Raw genomic sequence first — 27,943 nt, forward strand, 5'->3', positions numbered from 1 at the left:
AACGTTTGTTTGTGCATCACACTGCTCCACCACACGTTCCCCTGAACCTGGGTGACACTGACAGCCCTGCATTCTGCTCCTTGCACGTCACCAGACATTTTCAAGAAAAAAGCTGATAAATCATTTCTGCCTCCCTCAACACTCAAAGGCCAAATAATCTCTTGATACTTCAGCAACAGCTCAGTTTATGGCAGAAACTGGAAGGGAGACTCCCAGCATTAAGCAGAGGATAGATGATGCTACTGACCTCTCCCAGGCTGTGGCCAGCAATCAGAAAAATATCAGGAGGTTCATAGCACATCTCTAGACCCTCCTGAAAACTAAAAAGCTGTAGGAATACTTCAGCCCCAGAGTTAGGTGAAAGGTTAGCAGTAGAAAGCCAACCAAACAGAAAATCCAGAGAGAAACTGGTGCGTTGACACAAAACTGGCAGGGAGCTTTGAGGGAGAATTTAAGGCCTTTCCAACAATAAACATTCTGCAGAGGAGCACTAGCAGTGCAGGCTGGGATGTTTCCTATTCCCCTGAAAATGCTGATCAATAAGAGAGGGACAAAACACCTCAGGAGAAAATGCAGAAGTGATGGGTTGGTCCCAGGTTCAAGCAATTGATATCTATCAGACCTCATCCTTATTTGGGCAGAAGGCCCTGCACATCACAACGACTCAGACCGATGTCAACTCTGCAGGAATAACAAACACTATTAGCTGGTGGACGTTGAGCAAATAAAACTTCCTCACAGAAGCAATGGGAAACCTCTCTGTCCTGATACCTGCCATGTTCAGCCCTCAAGTCTTACATTAATGGAATGCACTTCAGACTAGGGTCCAATGTGTTTCCCTAATCACACTCCCCACTGCTAAAAATACACATTCTTCTACAGTTCTCACTGCAAAGCTACCTACCCTCTTCAAGTTCACGAGGGTCCAAGACCCACCGTTTCCTATTCAAGAGGAAAGTAAACATCCTTCTTGGAAGGAGTAATCAGATGGTCAGAGTCCAAGACACCTTTGCAGCTTATGAGGAACAAAGATGAAGAAATCAAGCAGTTCCTCAAGATACCACCTCAGGGGAGGACTGTCTTTGTTAAAAGACAACATTCTTCTCTTCCTGAGAAGGTCCTGTTAATCCTCAAGAATAGAACAAGGGAAAGAAAGAAAATAACACCTCTTCAGCTCTTGATGGTGGGAATCAACACCCAGTGGGTGACGACTGCTTCTCAGGCAACAAGCTGGGGGCTGTTTCCATCTTCATATGTGGATGCATCTGCCTTGAAAATGGGAAAAACCTCATTGCCTAAGGAGAAGCATGGTGCCCTGGGGCTCACCATGAAGGATCATACATTTACTGTGCTAACACTGCCCAAGTCATGCCCATGGCAAATGCTCTGCCCAGCCTCTCAGGTCACTGTAATGGAAGCTAGTGTCCTTATTGACATTTCAGTGAAGATACAACGTTTCTACAGCTTGGGGAGGAAAGGGTGGAACTAGCGTCTCAAAGAGCAGATAAATTTAAGTCTCAAATTAAAATAGACATCTTTATGATTACACCAAAAATGTACTAGGGCTGAGGGCTACAGAACTGAGGCTACAGTGAGTGGTAAATGAATCTGCTCCAGTGTGAAAAAATAAGGAGGAACACGGGGCCTCTTCATCTCTTCAGCGTGTCAGGATCCAGGAGCTCCTAAGAACTACATCTTGGAGCACAGAAGACGGTGAAAAGACTCTTGCAGTACTTGGTTTTACAGGCCATCTGCCTCTCTCAGGATGTTGCACTCTTCAGAAGAATATTTTGCAAAATTTACTTAATATATATATATACCTAAAATGTTGCAGAATACAGAAATGCTCTCGGTGCCAAGTCTCTTGACTTACCAGGTGTGAGAAGGAATCCAGACTGATAAAGATGTTCACACATATGTGTACTTTGTAAAATAATTTTTTAAAAAACAAGGTAGAGTTTAAAAGATCAGCAGATTGAGTGTTTGTTCAGGATGCAGTTTCCCCCCATACAATTCAAGCACCTCACAAGAACATCTGTGACACAAATATCCCACCACAGGATGGGCAAAGTTTACAGTTATCCCAGAAAGAAAGGAAGGAAATTAATAAAAAGTTGGGAAGGTCTGATAAAGAAGTGCCATAAACTAGAATGTTTCCTTTGATTTTCAAAGAAAGGTGAAAGCATAAGAGAAGTGCAGAAACCACACAACCCCAGAGACAAACAAAACAACAAGGAGAGAAAACAGTCCTGAGAACAACACACTGGCAAAGGCAAAATCTGTAATGAAAAAGAATTCTGACTCATTTAAATGACTGAGAGAAAGTCAAAATTGTTTATCAGGTACATCTGTCTTGCTTATCCATACAGGCACAGGAAAGACAGGGTGCAAATGCCTTAGACACACTGTCAAGGAAAGTAGATTTCCAACTTGGGCACTTAAAATAAAAACACCCATAAATACATATGCAGAGATAAGGACTCAGAAGGAACATTTGAAGCAAAAGATACCAGGAGCACACACACACACTCCCCACCACACTCAGAAAAACAATAATTTGAAAAGCAGAAGTGAAAAGAAAAGCACTTTCTGAACATGCAAGTTTGGTAAGTGATGAGCATGTAATGCAACTAGCCAAATCCATGTAGTGAATATCCATTGCAGCAGGAAAGTAACAATAAATAGTCATGAAGAATCGCAAGATTCCCTCTAACCCCCTCATTTTTATAGGGTTGTCCAAATACAAGCCCAGGAGTGGTGCCAGGGAGGGAGAGGTATCGTAGTGCCAGGTTGATGCAGCTCAAGCTGCTCAACAGCCTTCAACTCCAGCTAGCCCAACTACTGCAGCAGCTTCCTTTCAGCTCCTAAAATCACTGTATTGTGCTGGAGGAAAATCCCAGCTCAATGCTGAGAATCCACACCAGTTCGGACAAGGCTGGGAAACTTCCCTGTGCTGCAGCTCTGCCCTACCACATACCCAGTCTCATTTGAAGACTAGGGTGCCTAAAATGAACCTATTTCATCTGGTATAACCAAACTGGTCAAAATCAGTTATTTGAAAAAACAAGAATCAACCCACAGTGAATGCCAGTCCTGGCTGGTTGTGAATCAACTGATCTCCAGAAAATCTTGTACTGGAAAGTGCTCATACAATTAAAAATAACCATAAGGCAAATTTCTACTGAACTGTATGTGCCCTCTTTTGAATAAAATTAATGAAGTGAATAATCAACTGTGGAAAGAGTTAAAAAAAAAAAAAACTGAAAAAATATTTCTGTAAAGCAGATACAAAAGGTTATAGTGTCACTAACCAGACATAGAAGGAAAGACTGAGACACCACCTTCACAGACCCCACTTCAAAGATTTGCTATCTCCTAGCTTGGGCTGGAAGCAAAATCCCAAAGAGGAGGTAATTTTCAAGTACTAAACCTACTTAAAAAAAGTGCTTCAGATTCAAAGAAGGTGTCTTGCAGAGACTCAGAGTCTGTCCCTCAGAACTACAAACACAGCAGTAAGGTGAATTTAAACTCAGCCTGTCTCAAGACAACCAGAAATGAATGCAAAGCATGATGAACAGAAAGAGCTTCAAACATTTGAGCTAACAGCATCACAAAACCTGATGACAAGGTAACTCCACTGGTCAGATCTCAAGATGAGAGGAGCAGATTGCTGACATCATCTACCCAAGAGGCAAATAAGAGTACAATCCCTCCAGGGGCACAGATTGCAACCACAGGCCTCAACATGTTTATTGCCTGAACAGGGCCTGGTCATGAGTCCAAGTGATTGTTACCAATGTACTGATGGTGCTCTGCTGACAATGACTTCTCAAGCAGCTTCACATCAACATGGATTACACAACAATTCACATTTCTTCTCAGCAACAGCAGTCACCCACCACTGCTGCAAGTCCTCCCAGAGACATTGCCCCAATGCACCCCCCCTCAGACACCAGAACAACAGCACACAGACAGTGTTTTCAAGATCACAAAGTGGTCCTGTTTAACAAAATCACTTATTAGCCCTGACCATGCAGACAGATCTCTCACCCATGTAGTTTCCACCCCAGGGGAAGGCAGGGCAGCAGGCTCAGACTTTTCTGAATCCGTGAGCATCTAGACAGAAAAGCCTCTTCCTCACAATCATCTTCTCCCAAACAAGATGATGGGACAAGACAGGAAATAATCAGTTAACAACATAGCTTTGAAAGATCATTTCCTGGGAATCAGACAGTTTTTCAAAATCAGCAGAATCTCTACCCATTAATTCAGACACTAACAATGAATGTCCACCACTGGATAAGTGAGCTGGCACTTGCTAAGCAACTACAGTAGTAGACCAAAAATGTAAGTATTTGGCCTTGGGGAAATCAGATATTCAAAATGCATTCTTATCAGAGCCTAAATGAAATCCAAAAGGCAACAGTCCATCAGTAATCTGCAAGTTTCTTAAACCAATGATCTGAGGAACTGGTCCCAGCACTGGACTGCATTATCTACATAAAACAGGATAATTTCTTCTCAGCTCTGCTTGGCATATTCAGGTTTCAGATTTCCCAAGACAGTTCTTTGTTGTAGAAAAACCAAGAGAGAATATTTCTTTTCAGGTATGTCTCTCCTTCCTGTCAATTAAAGCAAATGATCAGATGCCAGTGAGTACTTTTTTGTCCTTTCTCTTGGACAGCTGGATTAATTCCTAGAGATTCCCCTTAGACCCATAAGTTTGCCAGGGCTATTAGAAGGATCTAGATCCAGAAGTCCACAGTTCTGTCTAATACCTGACAACCATCCATAAAACCACAAATATTGACATGCAAATATCTAGATTTATTCCCAAATATGAGAATCGTAAGCAGGATTTTCTGTGTCTCAGCAGGATTCCCTAGCAGACATAGTGATCTATACACTGATAAAATCATAAAGAAAGGCCCAAGCCCAATTCAGGCCCTGGAAACAGTCAAATGTCTTCCTCAGAGGGTCAAAGAGGAGGTCCCAGCCACCCACCACACCTTAGTTTTGCAAGAGGGAAATAATACAACTGGAGTACCACATAGTAATTTTTCCATTAACAGGCAGTCCCACCTATCAAATGTTAGCACTACATGGAAGATGTGATGGGGCTCATAGCACATGAAGGAAATCAACAGTGTTCATGACAGAAAAAAATAGGTTTTCCAGAAATTAATTTTTTTAAAGAGGGGAGCACAAGGGCATTTCAGATGCACCTCCTCTAACCCACCTTCCTCACCCCAAGGCTTATCTTCTATGTACACATATATAAAAGAGACAATGAAGACACAACTCACATCTTAGTGAGCATCTCCAAATCTTATCAATTCTGCCTTCATATCCTCCCTATCCATCTAACACATAACCACCTCTCCAGAAGAAACTGCCTCAAAGCATGTCAGAAATACACATGCATGCCCAGCATACCATCCTCCAATGCACATGAAGCCAGGAGAGCGTGATAAGACACACAAGAAGGGGCTGATGAGACCAGCCCATGTCACCAGTTTTGTGAAGACAGGAGATGTGGGCGGGCAGCATTTTCCATGCCGAGGATGAGGTTTCACTTACCCAGCTCTCTACAGGGGAGTGCCACGCTCCAGCGGGGCGGCCGGGTGGCTCTGCCATGAGGCATTCCGGGGCATCACAGCACAGGAACTTCAGGAAACCTAAAACAAGAAAAAAGTGAGTCATGAGTGAATGTGCCAAAGCCCCTTTGGAAACCAGCAGTGGTGGCCTCCCACAGACAGCCACAGCTGAAAACCCTGCAAACAACACATCATCGAGGCTGACTAACAAAAACATTGTTTGTTAAAATGCAATTAAAGCTGGAAGTATGAGCAATTTAACAGCTATTCACTTCAGAAAAATATTGCAATGATCTCAAAACCAAGTATTCTTAACGCAGCAGAAATGCCCAGCAGCATCTGGGTGACAGCAAGGAAAGACAGGTCTTTGAGTCCTATTCCCCACACACACGCACCCACTCCCTTGCAGTTGTCCCTGATTGGCAATGTGATTTTTTCCTAAGATTAGAACACCAGGTGGAAGTTGCTGGAGGATCTGTCTGTATGTCAACATAATGAATGCATTCCAGAGGTGGGGAAGCTGTGATGACTGTGATTGACTCTGGTACAGATCGGCCTGCAAAAGGATATAAAATGCTGGAGTCTGGGCCAACTGGTCCCCTGAAGTTGCAGGCAGCTTCCAGGTGGATTGCACCCTCACCCCTTCCCCAGGCAGAGATGTCTGCAGGGTACATCCAGGCTGAAGACAGGGAACACTCATTTTGGACAGGTGAGTAACAGCACTAAGATCCAGTCATGTGCAGAAATAAAATCCAAAAGTAGCCACAGAGGTGGCTTGTAGCCTTGTAATTGTGCACTCTGCAAGCCAAAGACTGCAAACCTGTACATTTCTAATTGAACCTGCTTATGGTATAACCCTTTAGACCTGATTATATTATACACTGCACTGGCAATATTTAGATACTGTATTAGCAATAGATCTAACCACAATCATCTACATAATCAGTGTGATACTTCTTGCACCTGAGTCTTCTCTCTACTACTCTGCCACAAATCATCCAACTTAAAGCATCAGCTACCCTTCCATCACAAGGCAATGCTGACATATGCCCAAAGAAATACTGAGCTCCCAGCATTTGTAAAATTTTATTTCAGCTTTATTTCACCAATATCCATTTCCAAGCTTCATCCATTTGTTAGTTCTAGTCATTTCAAATAAAAAAAATTTATCTAGAAGCAAGAAAATAAAAAAGAACAGTAACATTACCTCTGTCACTCAAGAACAATAGGAGTTTAAAGATTATCAATGCCATTAATGTGATTTAGGTTCAATGTGACAATATCCTGAAATAATGACCGTTGTTAAAAGTACAGCAAACACTTAATGTGGATCTACTGAAAGGCTGAGATATAATTATGCAATTTACCCTTTAATTTGCATCTATGTGGTTTAACAGATATTTCCCAATCTTAAAGACAACATTTCATATTCACAAAGCCTTGTAGTCTGATAAACACAGCCTATGCTCTCTCAAAATTTCAAAACAAAGGTAGTTTTAAGAACACTGCTTAACAGTGGGGAATCATTGGTCACATCTGCAAATGGTTGGCCCCATTTGTGAGCTTCAAACTACCCTAAGAGAAAGCAAAAGGCAGAATCCCAGTGCCTCTGCCTCTCCTGGCCCCAGTTCCCCATCAAAAGAACATGGCACTGGCAAAATGCTCTGGTATTGTCCCCACATCAAGATGCATAAGTGGCATTTTTCAGAACAAGCCCAGACAATCTGTTAGCAAGAATCACAGATTCACATCTAGGATTGAAAGGGCCAAAGTACTTAAACATGTACAAATAAGTGAGCCAGGAGAAAGAAAAGGAGCCAGAGAGAGTAGCTGGGTTTATATCTTCAGAATTGAGAATAGCAACACTGCTTATTTAAACCTGAATGCAGTCTATACAATCACTACTGGCAAAATCAAAATCTTTTGTACAGGCTATACTTGATTAAATTAGGTTAATTTTCACTATAAAATTGAAAAATAATTACTGGTTTAAAAAATAACAAAATATCCTTTATTTAAAGAGTGCTGTAGTTGGAGGAGAACATAGTTCGTTCTTCATACACAACAGAAGAGACTAAATTGCTTGAACACAAAAGATAACTCAGATTCATCTACCAAGTTGTACCCAGCAACTCTGTAATAATTGCATACAGAACACAAACATGCTTTGTTGAGAGCTCACAATATCTAATCAGCCATAATTCTAAATTTTATTTTCCATTTGCAAATTACCAAGGGAGCAAACTACAGAACAGGGATGTAAAATAATATTCTAGCTGGAGAAATTTTGCTAGCACATAAGCTTCTACCCACCCCTTCCCTAATGCCTGCAAGGCTCTTCTGCTTCTGAACTTATTTCAATTGTTAGTTTCTCTTTGAAGGTATTTCAACTATAATGCAAGCAATGCTCTAATGAATTCTCAGTGCTGTGCTATCTTTCCCAAACAGTTCTTTTACGTCATCTGCAAATTTGGATGCTGAGATGTACTTGCTATACTCATGTGCATCTCTGTTTCTGAGGAATGTCAATATTATCATCAAGTGAGAAGTTCCAAAGTTTCTAAAATTAAAAACAAACAAAAAAAAAAAAAATAAACACACCCCCCAAAAAGCCCCAAACAGACACCTTCTACAGGTTGATTGTTTACTCACATTAACCTGTTTTGGCACTTACCCCATCTCACCCTTCTCCACCGGCCCAATTGCTGACTGGCCCTGCACCACTCTCTGGAGCCAGGGGAGGGAGGGGGTTTGCAGGGTCCTGCAAGTGGCACAAACTGGGCAGCACCACACCAATGAACTTCACCCCTCTTCCTCACAAGGTTCATCCTCTGAGTAAGCAGATTTGGTAACTTGCATTCCTCCCCAAACGTGACTCTGCCAACAATAATTTTTCAGATTCACGAGTAGTCGCCCCCATCCTGAACTCCCACAACACCAAGAGCTGCCCTAAAGACATGACATACTGGATACCTCAGCAGAAAGTAGATGGCAGCTGCCTCATGCTTGGAGCATCCAGCTCTTACTGCTAAGGGACACTTCTGACATTGTCCTATGTCATGCCTTCCCCATGATGGCATCTGAATACATTTTGCCACCAATTAAGGTCCCACTGTGACAAGGACCCTTCTAGAAGGGCAGCGGCAGTGGCAGCATAGCTTATGCCTTTGTCTCCTGCTGCAGCAGTGACAGGGAGACCTTTCAGCTGCATCTGTACACTGAGCCATCCAAAACTAATTTAAGTAAGTTAAAAGGAGAATATTATAAGAGGAGAATAAGAGGCTACTGGTCTGCCTTATGAAACAGATTTTGTTTTAATAGGCCAAAATATGCTTCTTTGAGGCCAGCAGTCAAGGGAGCAAATACCTCACTTTTACCAGCCCAACTGCAAGAGCCATGCCAAGCTCACTGAAAATGCAAAGGCAAACAAAAAGCAAGAAATTCCCTCTATTCCACAACATTCTGACAAGTAATTTATCAATGGATGAAAGAATTAAGCCAAAATTAGCAGTCTTGTTGACGCAGGTGATCATCCTGTGTTCTTTAAAGAAAAGCAAACATTTCCAGGTTGTAAAAGAGCAATGACAAAAACGTCTCTTTTTGTGTAACCAGCAGCTGACAATTTTGTATAATAAATAATGCTGGTTTACAGTAATAAATACAACATCAGCAACACAGCACAGTTAACATATTAACGCTGACAGAAATTATCTCTGTTCTCTATTAATCTGCATTCTTTACAGATGGTTATTTATAAAAATTAAACATGAAACCGAAAGGTTATCTATGGCCATATTAGCAAACATCTGCTTGTGATTCTGATTTCATGTTTGCATGCTATTCCTGGAAAAGCAACCCTCTTTAAGATGTACCAGATGTGACCAAGTCTTCTTAATCGTAAAATATTAGTTTCAGCAAGATAAAAGTTCAGGGCCAGGAAAGAAATCCCATATTCTGAAAAGAGCAACTGCCTTATACTGCTGCTGTTGAATTCTCCAGAGGAAAAGTGTTTCTGAAGAGAGAAAAATGCAGTTTCTTTAGTGTGTCACTACAGATAATTACTCTTATTTTTAAATTTGAATCATTCAAATGTATAAACATGGACTCAATTTCAACTTTCAAGCAGAAAAGTTATGCATTACAAGAACTGCATCACCTATTCACTCTCAGGCATGGGACTGACAGAGTAACATTCAATCTCCAGTGGCAGCAGCTTAAGCAGCCTTCCACAAACTGACTTTAGAGATCTTGACTTGCTCTCCAAATGGCCTCACCATGATCTCTTCTGCTCACAAGAAGAAAGAAACAGTTAACTTTGGAATGGGAAGGTGTTGCAGGCAGCAGATGAGAGCTATAGCAAGCAACATGAGGGAGTTAATGTAGACCAAACCAAAGAGAAATGGGTTGTTCAATTCTTTCTTACCATCTTACTTTAAGCTATTAACTGCTTAACCTATTTCCTAAAAATAATAATTTAAAAAAAGGTTTCTGAACCATCTGATTATTTGTTAATTTTGTTTGATAGCCATACCCTTTGAATGAATAACACTGTTAATGCATAGGACATAAATATAAAAAGAAAAGAAAGGAAATTAACAACATAAAATAGAATAGCTGAAGATTAATCTAATGGCAAATAAAGAGATTAACAATTAAAATTAAATTAGAAATGTTAAAGCTTCTTTATACATCTCAGAAAACCCGAGCTGCCCGAGTCTTTCAAGACTCACATTTTGCTTTTCACTCTCTTGCCCTACTAGTTCACATGCATCTTCAAGACTCAGATTAAGTCTCCAAGAAGGGAACAAACCATCCTTCGTGGAAAACCCTGGAAGGTACAAGAGTTTGACCATGGTGGCCATGCAGAGAGGCTGGCAGATCCTGCCCCAGAGGTGTGGGGCTGGGGTGCTAACCAAGCCTCTGCCTATCTCAGCCGTGCTCTTCCTGGCACCAGAACAGGATTTTCATTTGGGCCTGTTGCCCAAAAAATATTTGGGACGTGGAGAAGATTCCTCTCCACCACCACACTAAGCAGAGTAAAAAAACCCAAAAATGTGTAGAAGTGTGGTTTGCCCTCTTCGCTTCCCCTTCCATGAAGCACAAGAATTCCCTCAAGGCACAAATGACACAAAAATCTGTCACCACATATACAAGAGGCAGGTCAGAGAGCTGCCCTGTGAGAAGAGGGCTCTGCTGAGGGGAAAGTTATGCTTCAGTGAGCTATCTAAAACATAGCTAATTGAACTGCATAATTCAACGTAAACTGGGAAGAGGCTGCTTCCGCTGCCTAACCATGGACCAAGCAGAGATGGTGCCTGCAGACACAGAACTGAACAGAACACAGAGCACACCTTAAGTCACCCATATAGGAAGGCTCAAGGTCTCTTCCTGGGACAAACAGGCAGTATGATGGAAAATGGCAAAAAAGGACACAGTAGCAATGGAGCAAGGGCAGAGGAATAGAAACACCAGAAATCATTCATTTAATGCAAAAGCACAAGCAGATTTGAAATCCTTCCAAGTCTCTTCAGCTCTGATGTGCGCTTTTGTAAGCAGAAGTATCTCTTAACACACTTTTTGCTTGAAGTGAACTCCTCCTAATGGAAGTCATTTCAATATAGAGCAGAACAGCTTCCATTTTGGATATATGAAAGCATCCAAATGGTGTTTCTCACACACCTCTGCACCTTTGACATCATTTCAGATGCAGCCCAGACAGATGAGCAAGGCACATACACACACAAGTGGTACATTAGCTACAGTGAACAAGAACATCTGCATTTTGCTATGGTACCTTGGAATCAGTAATGTAGCCAAGAAAATAACTGTTTTCAGCAATCAGATAAGTCGTAAAGCTATTATTAATTCATATGGTTTCAGTCTCTGTTACTCTTTAAAATTCTTCACGATAGAATCATTTAGGTTGGAAAAGACCTTTGTGGTCATTGACTCCAACCATAAACCTAACTCTGCCAAGTCCCACTTATCCATAGAAATTTAACCATTTAACCATGGCAAAAGCCAAAGAGCAAGAAAAACCTACCATTGGGGAAAGTAACCAAAAGGGCACCATACACTATATAAGCGTCTTGATGGAGACACCTTAAAACTTTGTAGAAAGTTGTCAGTCTGACTACTCCTAGAAAATGCAGAAACTGAGTCATAGAAGAATGCCTAGACTCCTCACCCTGCTGTCAGCAGGGCACAATTGAATTTGTCTTACCCAGTGCTCAATCTGCTAGGAAAGACTTACTAAAAGAATGCTTTTATTTGATGTCTTTGCGTATACATATCAAAATAATGTGATTAATTGACAAATACACAAAGACTGCTTCCCTCTGTTCCTATTGACATTAATATATTCAGAGTAAGTTTCCCAGCACTATCTGGACCACTAATTTTCACACAGGTCTCAAATCAAAGTATGTCAGCAAGACAACTGGTAGCCTTCCTAATATTCATCAAATATTTTCATTTGAGTAGCACCACTAAAGAGAGGACAGTGGAAACAAAGTGCTATACCCTCCCTCTATTTGCCACACTAACTCAGAGTAGCTGCAGATGGTAAAGCAGTAAAAGACTGGAAGCAAGTCTTCCCTCCAGTGCCCCTGTTATTATCAGCACCAGAGCTGTGTTGATGCTATAGGAGCAGTGGCAAGTTTTCAAAGAAGCTGCAGCATGTACAGGAATGCTTTACACAGCCAAACAGAAATCTTCCTTCCAGTTTCCTCTGGCTTCAGAGAAAAGAAGAAAACTCTAAATCAAGACAATTCATGAGCACATAGTGAAAGGCAGATGCCATGTTTCTACCCGCACTAGAAAACTTCATGATCAAAAATTTCATGTTGGCACAGCTCTGCTGAAGAATCAGCAGAGGATCTGAGCACTTGTTGATGATGCAGCACTGGACAGTGTAAAATCCAAATCTTACCTGCAAATGTAACACTGAAATGCACACTGTAGTATGCTAGTGAAGATAGGAGAATTTGCTGAAAGACAGACGCCTCTATTTTAAAGATTATCAGGAATATATTATTAACCAGAAAATCATTAAAATTGTATCACAACTGTAATATCATTATTTCTTGTACTTAAAAATAAAAATGAGAACTCAAAGTTGTTTCTTGCATTTTTTAAAACACAGCTCTTAGTACCAAAAATGCTACTATTAAAGAGCAATTCACAGCTGAACAAAAACCAGTTAATGCAGTGTTCCACTAACCTTCAGAAAAGTTTTTAATATTCAGGATTCTTCCCAGCAGAGTAGGGTTGAGAAATTAATCCTTTTCAAGTTGATTTTCAACAACAGACAAAGGCATGTGTTAGCTGAATTCTATTTATGGCAATCATCCAAGTATCAGATAAAGTTTTCCTGGCTGTGCTTCAGTCATCTCCATTCACAGCTAAAGAGTACTTTTATAAATGTAGACAGACAGTATAAATCCTGTTTCTTGTTTGCATCCAGATCTACACCTCTCAGAAAGCAAAAACATTACATAGTAATTGTCACTTCAAGAAACACACCAGTAATGACTGACTGAAGAGTCCATCCTGTACAGTTGTAAACTCAAGACAAAAACCCAAGAACTCAAAAAAGACTACTAAAATACCACAGTGGACAAGGCAGAGCAACTAAGGGATGACAGAACTGCACGTATGTGAATATAATAAACTGTGCTAAACAGTTAAACACTTCAACAATGTATTTTAAAGGCTTTAGCACATATAAGGAATAGAATTTAAAGGTGCATATTTCTCTCATGAACAACACAAAAGAGGAAGTGATGGTGGTGTGGAAATCAATCTGTTCACAACACCTTAATAATTAAAAATAAAAAAATCCCAAACCCTAATGTTGCCCTGCTTTAATCTTATAGCATGCAGGAAAATGAACTAAGCTTATGTGTGGAAAGAATCCAAATATGCTACATATGAAAATTCAATTAAGAAATTCAAACAGCTTCATTTTGCCATACAACACTGTTGGATACAGTATTTATAACAATGGCATTTCTTCATTCATGATTCTACACTAAACTGAATTCTAAGGATTCTTGGTTTTCTCCCCATCTTCGCATTCTGTCACTACAAGGATTTCATTTCTCAAATGCTCAAAGAAACCCAACACATTATGACGAAAGTACATCAATAACAGCTATTTATCAACTGCTTTAAAACATTGCTATGGTTTCAAAATCAAAGTTCACCAGTGTGGGGTATGCCCAGCCCCTGCCCTGGAGGGATGTCTGCTGAGATTGCATAATCGGCCAGCAGGACTCCCTGGAAAGGCAACCACTTCTTTAGTCACGGCGAGAAAAGACAGACCCACAATCCTCTGGGAGACCCTGTGCAGATCCCTTGTAACCCATTGGCCCTTACCCCCTGGCACCCATCCCCTGTATCCCTATAAAAGCTAGCCCTCTGCCCCTGTGGGAGAGAGAGCTCTCATCCCTGGCTTTCCCCTTTGCCGGAGTATGGACCAGTAAAGCTACCTTCCGTGCAGAGCCAGCCACACGAGCCTCTCATCTCTCTCTGGTCTGGCCTGGCCTGGAGGCTGCCCTGCAGAGCTGAGCTGAAATCACGAGCTGACAATCACTAAAGAGCTGACAGCCTCTGCAAGGGCCCTCCTAGGCAGCAGCTGAGGGAAGACACCGGGCCTCGGGAAGGCGATTCCTTTCAGGACCATCTCTCCAGACCGGTCACCTCTTCCTGGGTCAGAGCTACTGACCCATCACCAGCTGTAATACACCAGAAACAGAGAGGTGATGCAGTGCTCCAGTCAGTCATGCTGGTTCCTTAAGTGCAATGCACCATTCAAATTCAGATGCACACAAGTCCACCTGACCCTCAGTTTATTTTTGTCATCTCTTACATTTTCTGTAGAACAAGAAAGGCAACAGCAGCAATGTAAGAATATAGGCACTTTTTCCTTTTGAGGTTACACCACAATACTTGACATGAAGAACTAAAGCATAGAGGTATTCAGACAGATTGTCCCTACATTGCAGCTGCTCAGGTTCAGTATTTTATTATGACCTGGGATGTAGAGGCTATGTTTGTGAGATTTGATGTGTTCTAGTAGTTCCTAGCATGATGTTCAGCATCTTGAGCCCACAAACCATCTTCACATTTCACCTTTACTCATTTTAGTAAAACACTGTTATTAAAAGGTATTTTCTTTCATCATCCCCAAAGGTGAGAAATGTTTATGTTTCATGCCACCATTTTGGTTTCTACTTATAACTCAACTACTGTGTTTGATAACAAACATAATTTTTGAAAAGAAACAAGAAGTATTGTTTAACAAACAGTACTTCATGGTACACTTAAAAGAAATCCACGCTGAAAGCCTGACACCTGTAACACCACTGCTAATAAAATCAAATTTATGAAACAGATGTGTTGCATAAAAGCAATGGAGCTCAAGACCCTTGTATCACACCAGCTTCTCTCTCTGGTATCACAAGATCCTGGATTAAGAGATAAAACTGTATCAATGTTAAAAAAAAACATAAAGCAATGGGAGACAGCATGGATGCTTCACTCATTTCATACAGTCAGAAGGGAGCTCAAAGCACGGCACCAGTCCCAGACTTCCTGCTCAGCTTTTTGTCACATTTGGCACCAACAACAACTCATTTGAACATGCTCATGATGGAAACTGGAAGGGGACGGGACGGAGGCGGGGAAGAGGATTATATTAAAAAAAAAAAAAAAAACCCTTTTTAGTGAGAGACTGAACGGTATAGCAGAAGCACGTCTTACGGACAGCATTTCTTCAAAATAAGCTTTCATCAAGCACAAGGTGATACAATTCCATCTCAGGCTCTGCATCTACAGGCCATTTGTTCTTTCTAAAAGCAGTACTGCCAATGCTCACCAAGCCTCCCTTACAGTGCAGATAAAGATATATGCAATGAAGGATGTGCATACTCAGCCACAGGTAAACTTGTATGATAAACACCGCACCTGAAAGGAATTCCTAAAGGAAATAAAGGTGCAGGTTGTTTGTAAAAATGGGTTCTGAAACTATTAAGCAAGTTCTTCTACAAATATTCTTGCACATGGGTGTCAAGAGACAAAGAGAAACCTAAGCTGATGACAAAATATGAATGAAAGATTATTTTCTGTACTACAGAGCTAAAACACCAACAGAATTGGAGGGAGACCGCAACAGAAGTCAGCAGCGTAACTGCTCTGGAACTGCCACTTTGTGTAAAACTCAAGGCAGGTTGCAACATATCAAACTTTACTATTTATTAGCCCACTTTTTTCTGATAGTAGCCAACTACAGGAAAAGAAATAACAAGGTTTAGAAGAGTACTTCTATTGTGACACCCTCCAATTTCTGACAATTAGCTACCGACTTGTTGCTTTCACCCTCCTGCCCCACTTGACAAAACAACTTGCACTACCCTGTAAGTTAATGGTCGCATTAATAGGTCATGTTACCCTATGCACAAGAAAAGAAAACTCTCACAGTTAACAGAAACTACTGAATTCGACAGCCTCCTGTTTTCCAATCATTCTGTAGTGCTACTATCAAAACTTCCTGATTCTTCTGCTGGAAGAGCTGCAAGAGGAAGACGTGCGCAGTACATGCCTCACTTAGCACTCAGCATTGCTTGTCCAGCATGGCACCTTTCTTGAGCTACAAAAAGCAGGTAAGTATTATTACAGAAAGAAGCTGTGTTAATTCTATTCCTGAGAACTGCTAGTATTAACCCCAAAAATTCAAAACTAAAAGCAGCTATAAAGCATCAGTTCCATCAGTCACTGGTTTGCTACAGTTATCCTTTGGACCATGGAAACATAAAAAGTTCTTTTGGAGAATAAATCAATAACTAAGTAAATCACCAAACCGCAAATGTTGTATCAACAATCCTCAACAATCAACAAGCAAATTTCCGTCATTTAGTATTTAACCATGGAAGAAAATTATGGTTTGACTATATGGTTTGCCTTTAGGACAAACAAAGCTATTTACGAGACTACAAACATTTTTCTTGTTGCTTCCACATGACAGAAAGTCTCAGTTTTACAGTTACTCAGCTGTGTAAAACAAAATCGGGGGACCAGGATGACAAATAAAAAGTTCTGCTCATGCTTGCTGCAATGCAAAAATGCAACTTTATTAGTACACACATATTAGTTTGAAGTTCTTCACAATCAGTGCATGAACTAAATTAATTACACATTTAATCAGTTCCGATTTAGTACCTGACATTTGGTGAACTGGTATAGTCACAGTATTTCAGCTCTGCCTGGTTACAATAAATAACTAACTTTGCTATATTTGAATGTTTCATGTGATATTCATCCGCAGAATAACTAGCCTCAAGGTTTTAGGTTTTATGCCTCAGTTATTTTTCTCCTACATTATTAATTTATTCATGTACTTGGGTTGGTTCATATCAAAAAGGACAGTATGTCTAATGTCTGCATCTTTCTAAAGTGAGTAAGGAGATGAAGGTGTGAAGATGGGGTTTAGGCTCAAGTTGCTACACGTCACGCTAGAAGTTACTGGACATGTCAAATCTCACAAACATATCCTTTACATACAGGTCTATAATAAAGTACTGAATCTGAGAAGTGGCTGCAATGTAGTGACAGTCTGTCTGGTTACCTTCATGCTTTAATTCTGTGTGTCGAATACCATTGTATAGCCTCAAAAGGAAAAAGTGTCTGTATTTTTTATCACTACCATTGCATTTCTTCTTCTAGAGCAAATGTAAGATGTGGAAAAAAATAACTCAGGAAAAAATATGTGCAAATCTTAAAACGCTGAGAAACATGGTTCTGAACATCAATAAACTGAGGGTCAGGGGGACTTCTGTGTGTCTGAATTCAAAGGGTGCTTTGCACCTAGGGAACTAGCATGACTGGCTGGAGCACCTGATTTGCTCTGTATTTCTGGTGAACTCTGATTTTAAAACAATAGCTATGTTTTAAAGCAGTTGATAAATAGGTATTATTGATATTCTTTGGTCATACTGTGTTTGGGTTTCTTTGAGCATTTGAGAAATGAAATCCTTGTAGTGACAGAATGCGAAGATGGGGAGAAAACCAAGAATCCTTAAAATTCAGCTTAGTACAGAATCACAAAGAAATGCCATTGTTATAACAACTGTGTCCAGTAGTGCTGCATGGCAAAATTAGGTTCTCTTTGAGGGGGTGGGCAATAGAACTTGAGACAGATTTTCACTGACTAGCTTAATCCACCAAAGAAAGGAAAGAATAAACAAAATTGTGGTTTAAATATTTTCATCGCTGCACTTCATATCTTTGAATCTTAATAATTTTCAGCTTATTTGGTGCCCTTTGCAGATATTTGTTCAGAATTTTTAAAATGTCAGCCATAAAAATAAAACGAGTAGGGAAAAGTACAACTTTATCACTCGTTAAAAGTTGCCAGCAGCTCTCGAAGTCGGCAGCCTGCAGAAGAAAGAGACTCTTGTTCTCGCCCTGCACGCAACGCCCCACGTAACCTTTAAAACTGGACACATAAAATAGCATTGACGCTCCAGCCCCGGCGAACAGGAGGGCTGAGCCGCAGATGTCCCGGCGAGGACAAACCCTGCCCTGCTCCGCCCAGGGTGCGCAGCGGGCCCGGGCAGAGCAGCCCCGCCGGCCGGCGCGGAGCCACCGCGCTCCCTCCCGCGGCCGCGGAGAGCTGCGGCAGCGCCCCGCCGCTCCCATCCCTCCTCAGCACACGAATCCCGAGTTTAAGGGGCAGACGATGCTGAACGGCTCCTCACTGTGCCCCAGATCTCCTTCCATTTAACCTCAGAGTGCCCCGTTTCTTTTCTCAGCCCTCCCGCAAACGCGAGGAGGATTTTCTCCTTCACAGGCAAAAAAAATTTTAAAATTTAAAATCATTTATTGCTGTGCTGGATGCTAGTGAATGGTCTGATTTTTTGTGAATGATAGAAAGCATTCAGAGGCCTGGTCTTTATTGAGCAATCCAGAGACCAAGCTCTGTGCCAGAGGCCATAAAGAGAATCCCGTAAAAGAATTGGTTACAAGACTCACATTACAAAATAACAGAAGTACAGTAATAGGACATTAATAGCTATCCATGGAGACACTTGGTTTACAAAGACAATTTGTAACATTTAGATAAGCAAGACAACACCTTGAAAACAGTAAAAAATGAAAAGGTTAAGCTACCGGTAAATCTGCACCTACAATTAACCAAGGAAGGCAGAGTGGCCTCACTGCATCATTTGGAAATTTTTTGATGTTATTGCAATTACAGTAATAACATCAGAAACTAATAAATGATCATGGGTCGTTAGACACAAAAACAGTAACTCTAGTCAAACAATTCCAGTGCATGCTGGTGCTCTGTTAACATTAAAGCAAACATCAAAAGGAGGAATCTCTCACACAGACTCACCTGCCTCCAAGCTTCTGCCCTCAGGTTTTCCCCCAGTAAGCTCCATCCATTAGGGCCTAAAGAGGAGCTCAGACAGGAGGCTAGAGTGCAACTCCTGCCTTTTCAACAGCTGTGTCATTTAGCTGCTTTGAGGATAGTTAATGATGCTTATTAGCATGCTGACAGCTGATGTATCCATCACTAATACCTTTAGTGAATACACCAGCAGTTACACTTCACAGTAACACAGATAAAGCCTGAGAAACTGCATCTGCAGACAGTGAACTCTAGCTCAGGTCCATTTTTCTCAGCATTTCCATCACTTGAAAAGAAAGGAAATAGCTTTATGCTTTCTTGCCCCCAAGGATGTTGGTTTGTTCATCCAGATGCAGAGTTTTAATAGGAGACACATAAACAGACCTCAGCAAGTTACAATGCTAGGGTACAGGACAAGTGGGTTTAGACTTACTTAGGCTGAGGAATTGCTGAATGTTTTTCTCACTTTCCTGCCAGGTGATGCTGGAAGTGCTAACTTGGGGCTGAAGTAATTTGAATTCCTCAGATTACCACTCACAGAATTACCTAGTACATCTTAGAAGAACCTTCAGGGAAGAACTGCTAGTTTGAAGGCAGCAATGTACAAGGTAACTTGAAACACTGCTGAAAGCGCTTCAAACTAACCTGTTTGCCTATTACCTAAAATGCCCTGAAGTATTCATACTCAGGTCTCGTGTTTCAGAGGAGCAGAGATAAGTCAATTAAACAGCTTTTCTAGCTGCACAACACAAACAGACAAAGCTTCAGGAACTAGGTCCTGGTCTTGGCCCCACATAATGCTTTGCAAATGCTAGACTTTGGACTTCTAGCACACCCAATACTTGGCATGGCCTCATATGCCTAAGCTCCATGGAGACAGGATATCAAATATAACACATGCAGCATTTCCTCACACTCTGCACCTCCTGCCCCAAGAAGTGCATTTTCGCTTGGCTTCTAAGGCACCCAACTTCTCTGTGTGCAAAGGAAACAGCCCAAGCACATAGGTGAAACACTTAAATCAGGGAACTGATCCCCTTCTTCTAAAAATCAAACTGCAAAACCACCTGACAGGCAACACAATAAACTGAGTCAAGATCTAACACAGATGCACACACCAAGCATACAGGTTGGAGAAACCCATAATCCATAAAGCCATTTTCACTGTTAGGAGAGTCAAGCAGCAGCACAGGCTGTCCTGAGGGATATGAAAACGGATGGAGCCTGCACAGACAAGACTGAATCAAGCCCTAAGCAACCTGTTCAGACACCACAGCTGCCCCTGCTGTCTGCTGGAGGCCACTCTAGAGACTTTATGAGGTCCCTTCCAGACTGATTTATCCCATGAGTTCTTCCCATACTTGCCATAACATGTCATGCCACTGGACTTTGATGTTGTTCTAGCCTCTGGAAGGTACTGTTAGGGAGCCACACACAGATTAGTTAAAATTGATTCCGTGAACAAGCCTTTGTATCTTCCCATTTTCAAATCTGGCACAAATTTTCCTTATTACTGGGAAGAGGCAACACAAATCATTTTGAAAACACTATCAATTAGGTACTGCAGTTCTTCAATGCAACTTCTGAAGCAAGATGTTTGAAAAGCAATTTATGTATAAAATGCACTGTCTTCATCCAAATTTTACCTCACCCCAAAATAAAATAATGAACTGTTCATACTGGAAACCAACTAGATAGTAGACCACAACTCTTTTCAAAAACAGAAAAATATTTTTGTTTGGAAAGAGTCACTAAACTAAGAACTAGATCTTACGATGCTGTGATAAATATTAACTTTGCTAAATAAAAAAAAAAATACTGCGTTCTTTTAAAAGCTCTTATTAGGGAAAAAATGTTGCCTTTTTATGGCTATTTGTTAGATACTAGCTGAATTTCAATAATGAATTGTAATTCAGCACCATATCATCTATTTATATCCGCCATTCTGAGCCAACTGCAGCTTATTGCATGATTTTGAAGATTTTGGCCAGGATTTCAGCATAGTTGGCAAACGCAAGCTGGCAAGCCCTTAGGCAATTAAAGCCTTCATAATTACTATAGCACCACACACGAGAATGAAAGAAATGGGCCAGGATGAAATACAGAAATCTTGTAGTCATGCTTATAGCACGACTCCTTCAATATTTCTTTGGTGATACTTCGGTAGCATACTATTACTATCCCATTTGTCTTTAAACTGAAGATGTTTTAGTATTAGCTCCATGTTCTAATTATGTTAAAAGAGGATTATCCATACTAAAATGTGGTTTACTCAACAAACGTAACAATGGAAAGCATTTGCTCACTAAATGCATAATACATGCTCAGCCAAAGTTCTAATTACATACTCCATGCCTGCGTAACAAATAGGTATAATCCATCCTTATGGATTTCAACATGAAGACAAATAACTTTAAGAAACTTCTTCCAGCAAACCTTTCCAAATAATCCCCATACCAAGTCATAGCAATAAAGGATAGAATATATTTCCTAATCACAGAACTTAGACTTGCCAGACAGAATGCTGTTTCCAAGGTAGGACTTGTCATTACTAAAGCAATATTCAGTCCTAACTATCTTGACAGTCCATGTTCTCTTTTACATGATCCCAAGACAACCTTGTTGCTTTTCTCCATTGGCTTCCCAATGGCCAAAAACATGAAGCTGAGCTCTGGCATGCTTGTAGAGAGCCTTCTATTACTCTATTTTATGCAATATGGCAAGAAAAAAACTGGTTTAAACAGAATATAGTGAGTCAATTATGAGGAAAAAAAGTATTGCTATGTTTCACTTACAAAAACCTTCCTAGGTCAAAAAGCTATATACAATTAGTTTTTAAAACAATTAGTAAATGCTTAATTATAAGTAGTCTTGCCTACTCTGCTGTACATGGTACCTGAGCAATGCAACAAAACTGAATTTATGCAATATAGTTTCAATGTATTCTAAAGAAAGTACAGAATAGGCCAGTAACATTAGCCACACAGTGAACACCACAAATGGCAAATTAATTGATAAATATGTATTTTGTTTTCCAGATCTTCTCTGAGACTTGTGACTCCAGCTAGGGAAAGGTCTGTTTGAACTGCATATCCAGACTCAGGAACAGAATAGATGGAGCACCCACCAGGATCAGCTGCACCAGGAAAGGAGCAGGAGGATGTGGGGATATTTGTGGTCCAGAACTCCCAAATCTGACATGATTAAGTTTCATTCTTCCAGAATTAAGGGATTCTTTAGTCAGTAGTCCAAGCAGGGCTTCTTTCTCCATTCTTGCAAAGGAAATTAGGATTTAAATGTTTCTTGTGCTCATATTCTTTTGGGATAGAGATCACAAGAAAACTGAATGAAAGGGAAGCACCAGGTAGGCAAGCTGAAGAACAAAATGCCAGCTTTTGTGAGTTTGAGCAGCATAAAGCTGTATAAAGCACCTTAGCAATAAGCAAACCCCAGAAGTTTTTGGTTGTAGTGGGTTTAATTTGGTTTAAATTGCATCTTTCATCAAATACTCATTGCCAATCGCAAAGATTTTAACACTCCTCTAAAACTCCATCTCAAAGGAGTCCACATATTTTTTAGCAATACTGACTGAGCACAGGGCATCCAGAGAGGCCCTGGAATCTCCATCCTTGGAGATGCTCAAAAGTCGCCTGGACAACCATCTTTAGGCGGGCCTGCTAGAACTGGGAGGTTGTACAAGACGGACTCCTGAGATCCCTGTCAATCTTAATCATCCTGTGGCTCTCAACCAAACTCCTACCGAATTCTACAAAGGCACCACTTCATGTGTCACCACACTCAAAGAAGGGATGCAGAAAAATAACAGTTTCCACTGCATTTCATAAGATCTAAAAACTGATTTAGTCTATACTGCATGAACAGAAAAAAAAAGGAAAAAAAGAGAAAAGAAAAAGAAACTCACACACACACGTGACTTATGACTTGTATTTTAGGCAATTTGGGGCCTAGAGTAAAAAGTTGCATAATGCTACAGGCAGAAGGAAGAGATACAGGGAAAGAACCTATATGGTGACAAATACAAAAGCTACCCTGTTTCAAAGAAACACATAGTCCACAAGATTTTACAAACTCACCATTACATTGCACAAACACAAACACTGTATCAAGCAATTTGGAGATACTCCAACCTCTCAGGGTTTCCTGAGAGATTTTAAGTGAGGAACTACAGAAGGGTTTGTTTCCCTCTCCCATCCAAAGAAATTGGAACAAAAGGGATAACAATCAATCATTCTAATATCCCCTTAATTAAAAAAAAAATCAACAACAACAAAAACAGGGGGGAAAAAAAAAGTAAAACCAAAAAAAAACCAAACCACCACCACCATTTACTATCAAGGGATGATCTTGGAATAACCACTGTACTGTCCCAATGCATTTTGTCCCTGATACAAAACCTGTTTCTTCTCCTGGCATTACCCATCACCCTGGGACAGACAATGTTGTTATCCCAAGATCTAAAAGTATACTTTAATGTTAACAACAAATATCTCAGCATTTTCTTTTTGTGCACACATGTACACAAGTTATTTCGTTTCATGCTGGCTTGGAAAACTACCATTCCATTATTTAGTGAATTCTGAGGCATTCAGGAATATAGCCAATTCCAGCTTACACTGGAGAAAAAAATGGAAGAAACACTATTACTCAACTGTGCTGAGGAAGAAAAAAAATGAGAAGCAGTCTTGCATGTATATAAACTATGTATACAAGTTCTGAGACATCTTTAGTGAATCCAAATTCATGGATACAAATCTAGAAGGACTAACAGATAAATATCATGTCAAGTGTTATGTTCAAGTCTTCACTGAATCAAGACCAAGGACCACACCTCCTCCAGTCAGAGGGATTGAGATGTTTGGTATCACAGAGGAATGTCCCTTTGCACCACAGCCCAACGCATTCATTTATTTTTTGCAGAATTAAAGAATCAGTGATGCCTAGCTGGAACGCACTGTTTTGGAGGAGGCCCAAAACCTCAAGTAATTGCAATGGACTGGAAGGGCCTTCACCCCCAGGTCAGCAATTTACATTCCAGCTGGGCTATGCATGAGACAAAGCAGTTACCACCAACCACCCTTTGAATGCTCAAGTTGCCATTTTCAGTTCCATTGCCGAGGTGCAAGCACACACAAATACCGTGACAAACCAGTCACATGCACTATTTCAGTAGAAGAGCCCAGGACTGAGGTAGTGCACAAATTATTTAGTTGGTTACCACAAGCCAACAAAGCTGGGTCTGCAATAAAATTCCTCTCTATAGACTTGAGATTCTGCCCACCACAACAGTGTCAAATACAGAATGGGCATAAGTAAAAATGACGTCGTCCTCCATGAGATTTTAAACTCATTACAGTTTGATATAAGTGATGAGTCAAATAGAAAAAGTCCATATTTTTTCTCTTTCCCTGGCAGCTAACATTAGTTCCACCCCACTTTCCCAGCAATTTCTTTAGTTTTCCTCCCTCTCAGCTTGCTTTGCATCCTCTGCTTCTTGCTCCAGAGCATGGCCCTTTTTCTTAGTCCCATATTTACCACCCACAGTCTACTTTCTCCTCATTGCTTTCTTCACTACTTCTAACTTAACTTCCAACAGTCTGCAAACCCTAACTGACTAGTCAACATAACTATTGTAAAAATGGGCTAGCTTTATCTCTAAGACTTCCGTATCTTTAAAGCAAACTTTAAATACCTAGCTTTCAGTACATGCACAAATTTTTCTGTATGTTTGTAAAAATTTCAAGTGTGATAGGGATGCAATAGAATATCAGGAAAAAAAAAGTGAAAATTCAATCATTGCTGAGAGTTAGAACAGGAACTAGAAATAACATCCTCATTTTCAACTCTGAGTGAAAGACAAGCTTCAAAATCATTAACTGTCTCCTTTTGCTTACAGCAGGAGGTCACAGCAAATGTCAAACACAAGAGAGCTGTTCAATTAAGGGCAACCTTACAAAACCCAAACTGTCACCAAAAGCAGCCTAGACGTCATCTCTGCCCCAACAAAACCACTGCCCCTATTATACAAGGCTCCACATGAAAGAGCTGCCAAGCTTTAACCTTCAATGAAGAGAAATGAATTTATTCACTCAACAAACAAAATTGCCCTACCAGAGCACTGGTAAGGGAAAAAACAAGGTAAGCTAACTTTTCTCACCTCTTCCTATAGCCTAAACCAAAAGCTACACACATGGAGTATCAGTATAGTAATTGATCACAAAGCGATAAACAGGAGATTGCTATGTCAAGCACTGAAAATAGGTACACAGCAAATTAGCTAATCAGAACATCTATCTGTTAAGAAAAAAAAGGCACAAAACAAAACCAAATAAAAAGCCCTGACAAAACCAATGATGAATAAGAATACAAAAGCAATGCTTTTATGGGCAAGAAAAAAGTAACCAAATACAGGAGTTTTATTAATGGCATTTTTATTGTTGCACATTGAATGCTTTAGAAAACATAGCTAATCTGAATTACAACAAATTGTCAAAACAGTTTTAGAATAATTTTTCTGCCATACAGGAAAAAAAATATATTTATAGTTCCAGACACAGGAGCATTAAAAGTACTCAATACTAAACTTCCTCCTCTAATTGTGCAATGATGTGAAGATAAAGGTTCTCTAAAATCCACGCCTGAACTATGGCATTATATAAAGTCGCTGGGCCTATGCACATCAGTCAGAACTCCAAGTACACAAAGTATGAAATCACAGTGAGGTTCTGGCTGCAGAAAGAGTTGTGCACTATCAGTGCTGCATCCTGGACACTGTACGTACAACATGAGCAGCTGTGTGCCCAGGAATTCCTGCATGCATTAGTTTGGGTGTTATCAAAAGAATCTGAGATTAGGTTTGGCTTGGTGAACACAGAGATAATGAAATAAAAATATAGTTGGTACAGTTAGTCAGAGATCTATCTTGGTCACTGTAAAAAAATGTCATTCTCAGAGAACTAGAGGATACAGATTCCTATGCATTGCATACTCACTGCACTTCACACAGTTCACAAGGTCAGAAGGAAAAAATAAATAATATGGGTTTGATATCCATCTCTAACAAGCAGAAAGTCAGTTTACTAGAAGTCTACAGGATTGCATCTTAATGATTGATATTATGCAATGCTTTGCCTAATAGTCTGTGCTTCCCCAATAAGCAAGAGCTACTGTCCAGGCTGCCTTCCTGAGCAGCCAGAGACATGCAAACGATCAGCTGGTGATATCCCTGGGCAGTATGCAACGCTCATCTGCAGAACTCCAAACAAGGATTTTGAAGGCATTTGGACAGAGAAAGAACAGGAAATAAAAGCACATTAAGGATGACTGATTTTAAACAGCAGCACAGATATGCAGCACTAAACACGACATTTAAATATTCTGAGAAGCTGACATCATCACACTGCCCAGTACTGCATGCAGGGGCTGAACTTTGCCAAACACAAACAAGCCAAATCCTGCTATTCTTGAAGCTAACAATAGTTTTGCTTGAACTTCAGAAGCAGCAGAAAAAGTTGACTCTCGGCTGAGAGCAGATCATACCTCAGGGCACACACATGGGCAAAGACACGCAAAACACCCCACTAAGCATCTTCCATACCCTCACACGGTCCCTGCAAGCAGAGCAGCAGGTCTAGGGTTGCGGACCCCGCACCAGGAGTGCTTGGAGAGCTGCGCTTTCGTCCTCAGGGCTCAAAGGAAAAACTGCCGACTCAAACTGCACATTCTTAAAGGATTTAGGTTGGGATTCTTTCCCTCCAAAAAGCACAGTCATTTTGTTGTGGAAAGCTTCTGACAGTCAAAGCATGCAATACACACACACCCCCATCATGTTTTTCGGGGGAAAAGCAGTTTCTGTAGTACTCCACGCTTATCAATAAGTAACTTCTAAGTTCGACATATTCCTAAGTTTACTCACAAGGAGAAGACTCGCAGGCACAGGCAGGCACAGGGACAGCCAGACCAGCCGGAGGATGCGGTGCTCCCGACCCGGCGCTCAGCCGCCCGGCTGCTCCCGCGCAGGCTGCCGGTGCCTCCCCCGCGCCGGGAGCCGCCCGAGCACCGCTCCCCGCCCGCCCTTCGCCTCCCCGAGCCGCTGACGGCACCGGGAGGCGGCGGCGGGGGCAGCGCCGACCCCTGCCCCGCTCAGCCCCACCTGCCCGCGGGGCGATCGCCCCAAGGTCACCCCCTTCCCCGGGAAAGCGAACTTGGGGACCACTCACTTCGGCGGAGCGGGGATGCCGCCGCCGCCGCGGAGGGCCGGGGGCGGTGCGGAGCCTCCGCCGGCTGCAGCGCGCAGGACGGGCTGCGCGCTCTCTCCTCCTCCTCCTCCGCCGCCGCCGCAGCCGCCTCCTCCTCCTCCTGCTCTCTCTCCCCGACGACTTTCACTTCACCTGCAGGCAGCCCGGCTGCGGCGGGGCGGGCGGCTCCGCAGCTTTCCGCGGGACCGCAGTCACTGCGGCAGCGCCCTCCCGCACCACGGGGGGAGCCGGGCCGGGCCGGGCCGCACCGCGCAGCGGCCGCTCGTCCCTCCGCGGGCCGGGGCGGGTCCTGCCCTGGCGGTGCCTGCAGCCCCTGAGGAGGAAGGCACGAACTGTGGAACTCCGAGGGCCGTCCCAAGCCCCTCCGCGAGTGCGGAAGCAACGCCACCCTACTCTACGCGATCCCAGCCCCGGGATGCTTTCCCCGAGGCGGCTGCCTGCCTGCAGCTGCAGGGTAGGGATTGCCCCCGTGCTGTCAATCACCTGCTCGGTGAGGGGCTATAAATATTTATTAGGCGTCCTAATAGCCGCATCTAGCTAAGCGGAGCATTTTAGTCGTGTCGCTCCTGTGCTTCGAACCTCCCAAATCAGTTCTACATGGGCATAATGTGAAGTCGCTCACGCACTGGCCCGGCTGACTCCACACCGGGAAAGAG

At 41.7% G+C, this 27,943-nt stretch overlaps 1 protein-coding gene across 2 annotated transcripts in view; it reads right to left on the reverse strand.

Annotated features, from left to right (window-relative positions):
• Positions 1-27,332, reverse strand: part of KIAA1217 (KIAA1217 ortholog) — a 364,593-nt gene extending 337,261 nt beyond the window's left edge. The window contains exons 1-2 of one of the 2 annotated variants that reach the window (XM_032101111.1): positions 27,249-27,332; positions 5,581-5,678 (exon numbers count right to left, since the gene is read on the reverse strand). In XM_032101111.1, coding sequence (XP_031957002.1) covers positions 5,581-5,644 — 64 coding nt within the window. In that variant the 5' untranslated portion in view covers positions 5,645-5,678; positions 27,249-27,332. Of the gene's footprint in view, positions 1-5,580; positions 5,679-26,944; positions 27,039-27,248 lie in introns of those variants that run through there. The other variant, XM_032101101.1, reaches the window with a different exon arrangement.
• Between the last annotated feature and the right edge of the window lie 611 nt (positions 27,333-27,943).

Source organism: Corvus moneduloides, chromosome 1 (genome assembly GCF_009650955.1).
Source record: "Corvus moneduloides isolate bCorMon1 chromosome 1, bCorMon1.pri, whole genome shotgun sequence".
Lineage (NCBI taxonomy): Eukaryota > Metazoa > Chordata > Aves > Passeriformes > Corvidae > Corvus > Corvus moneduloides.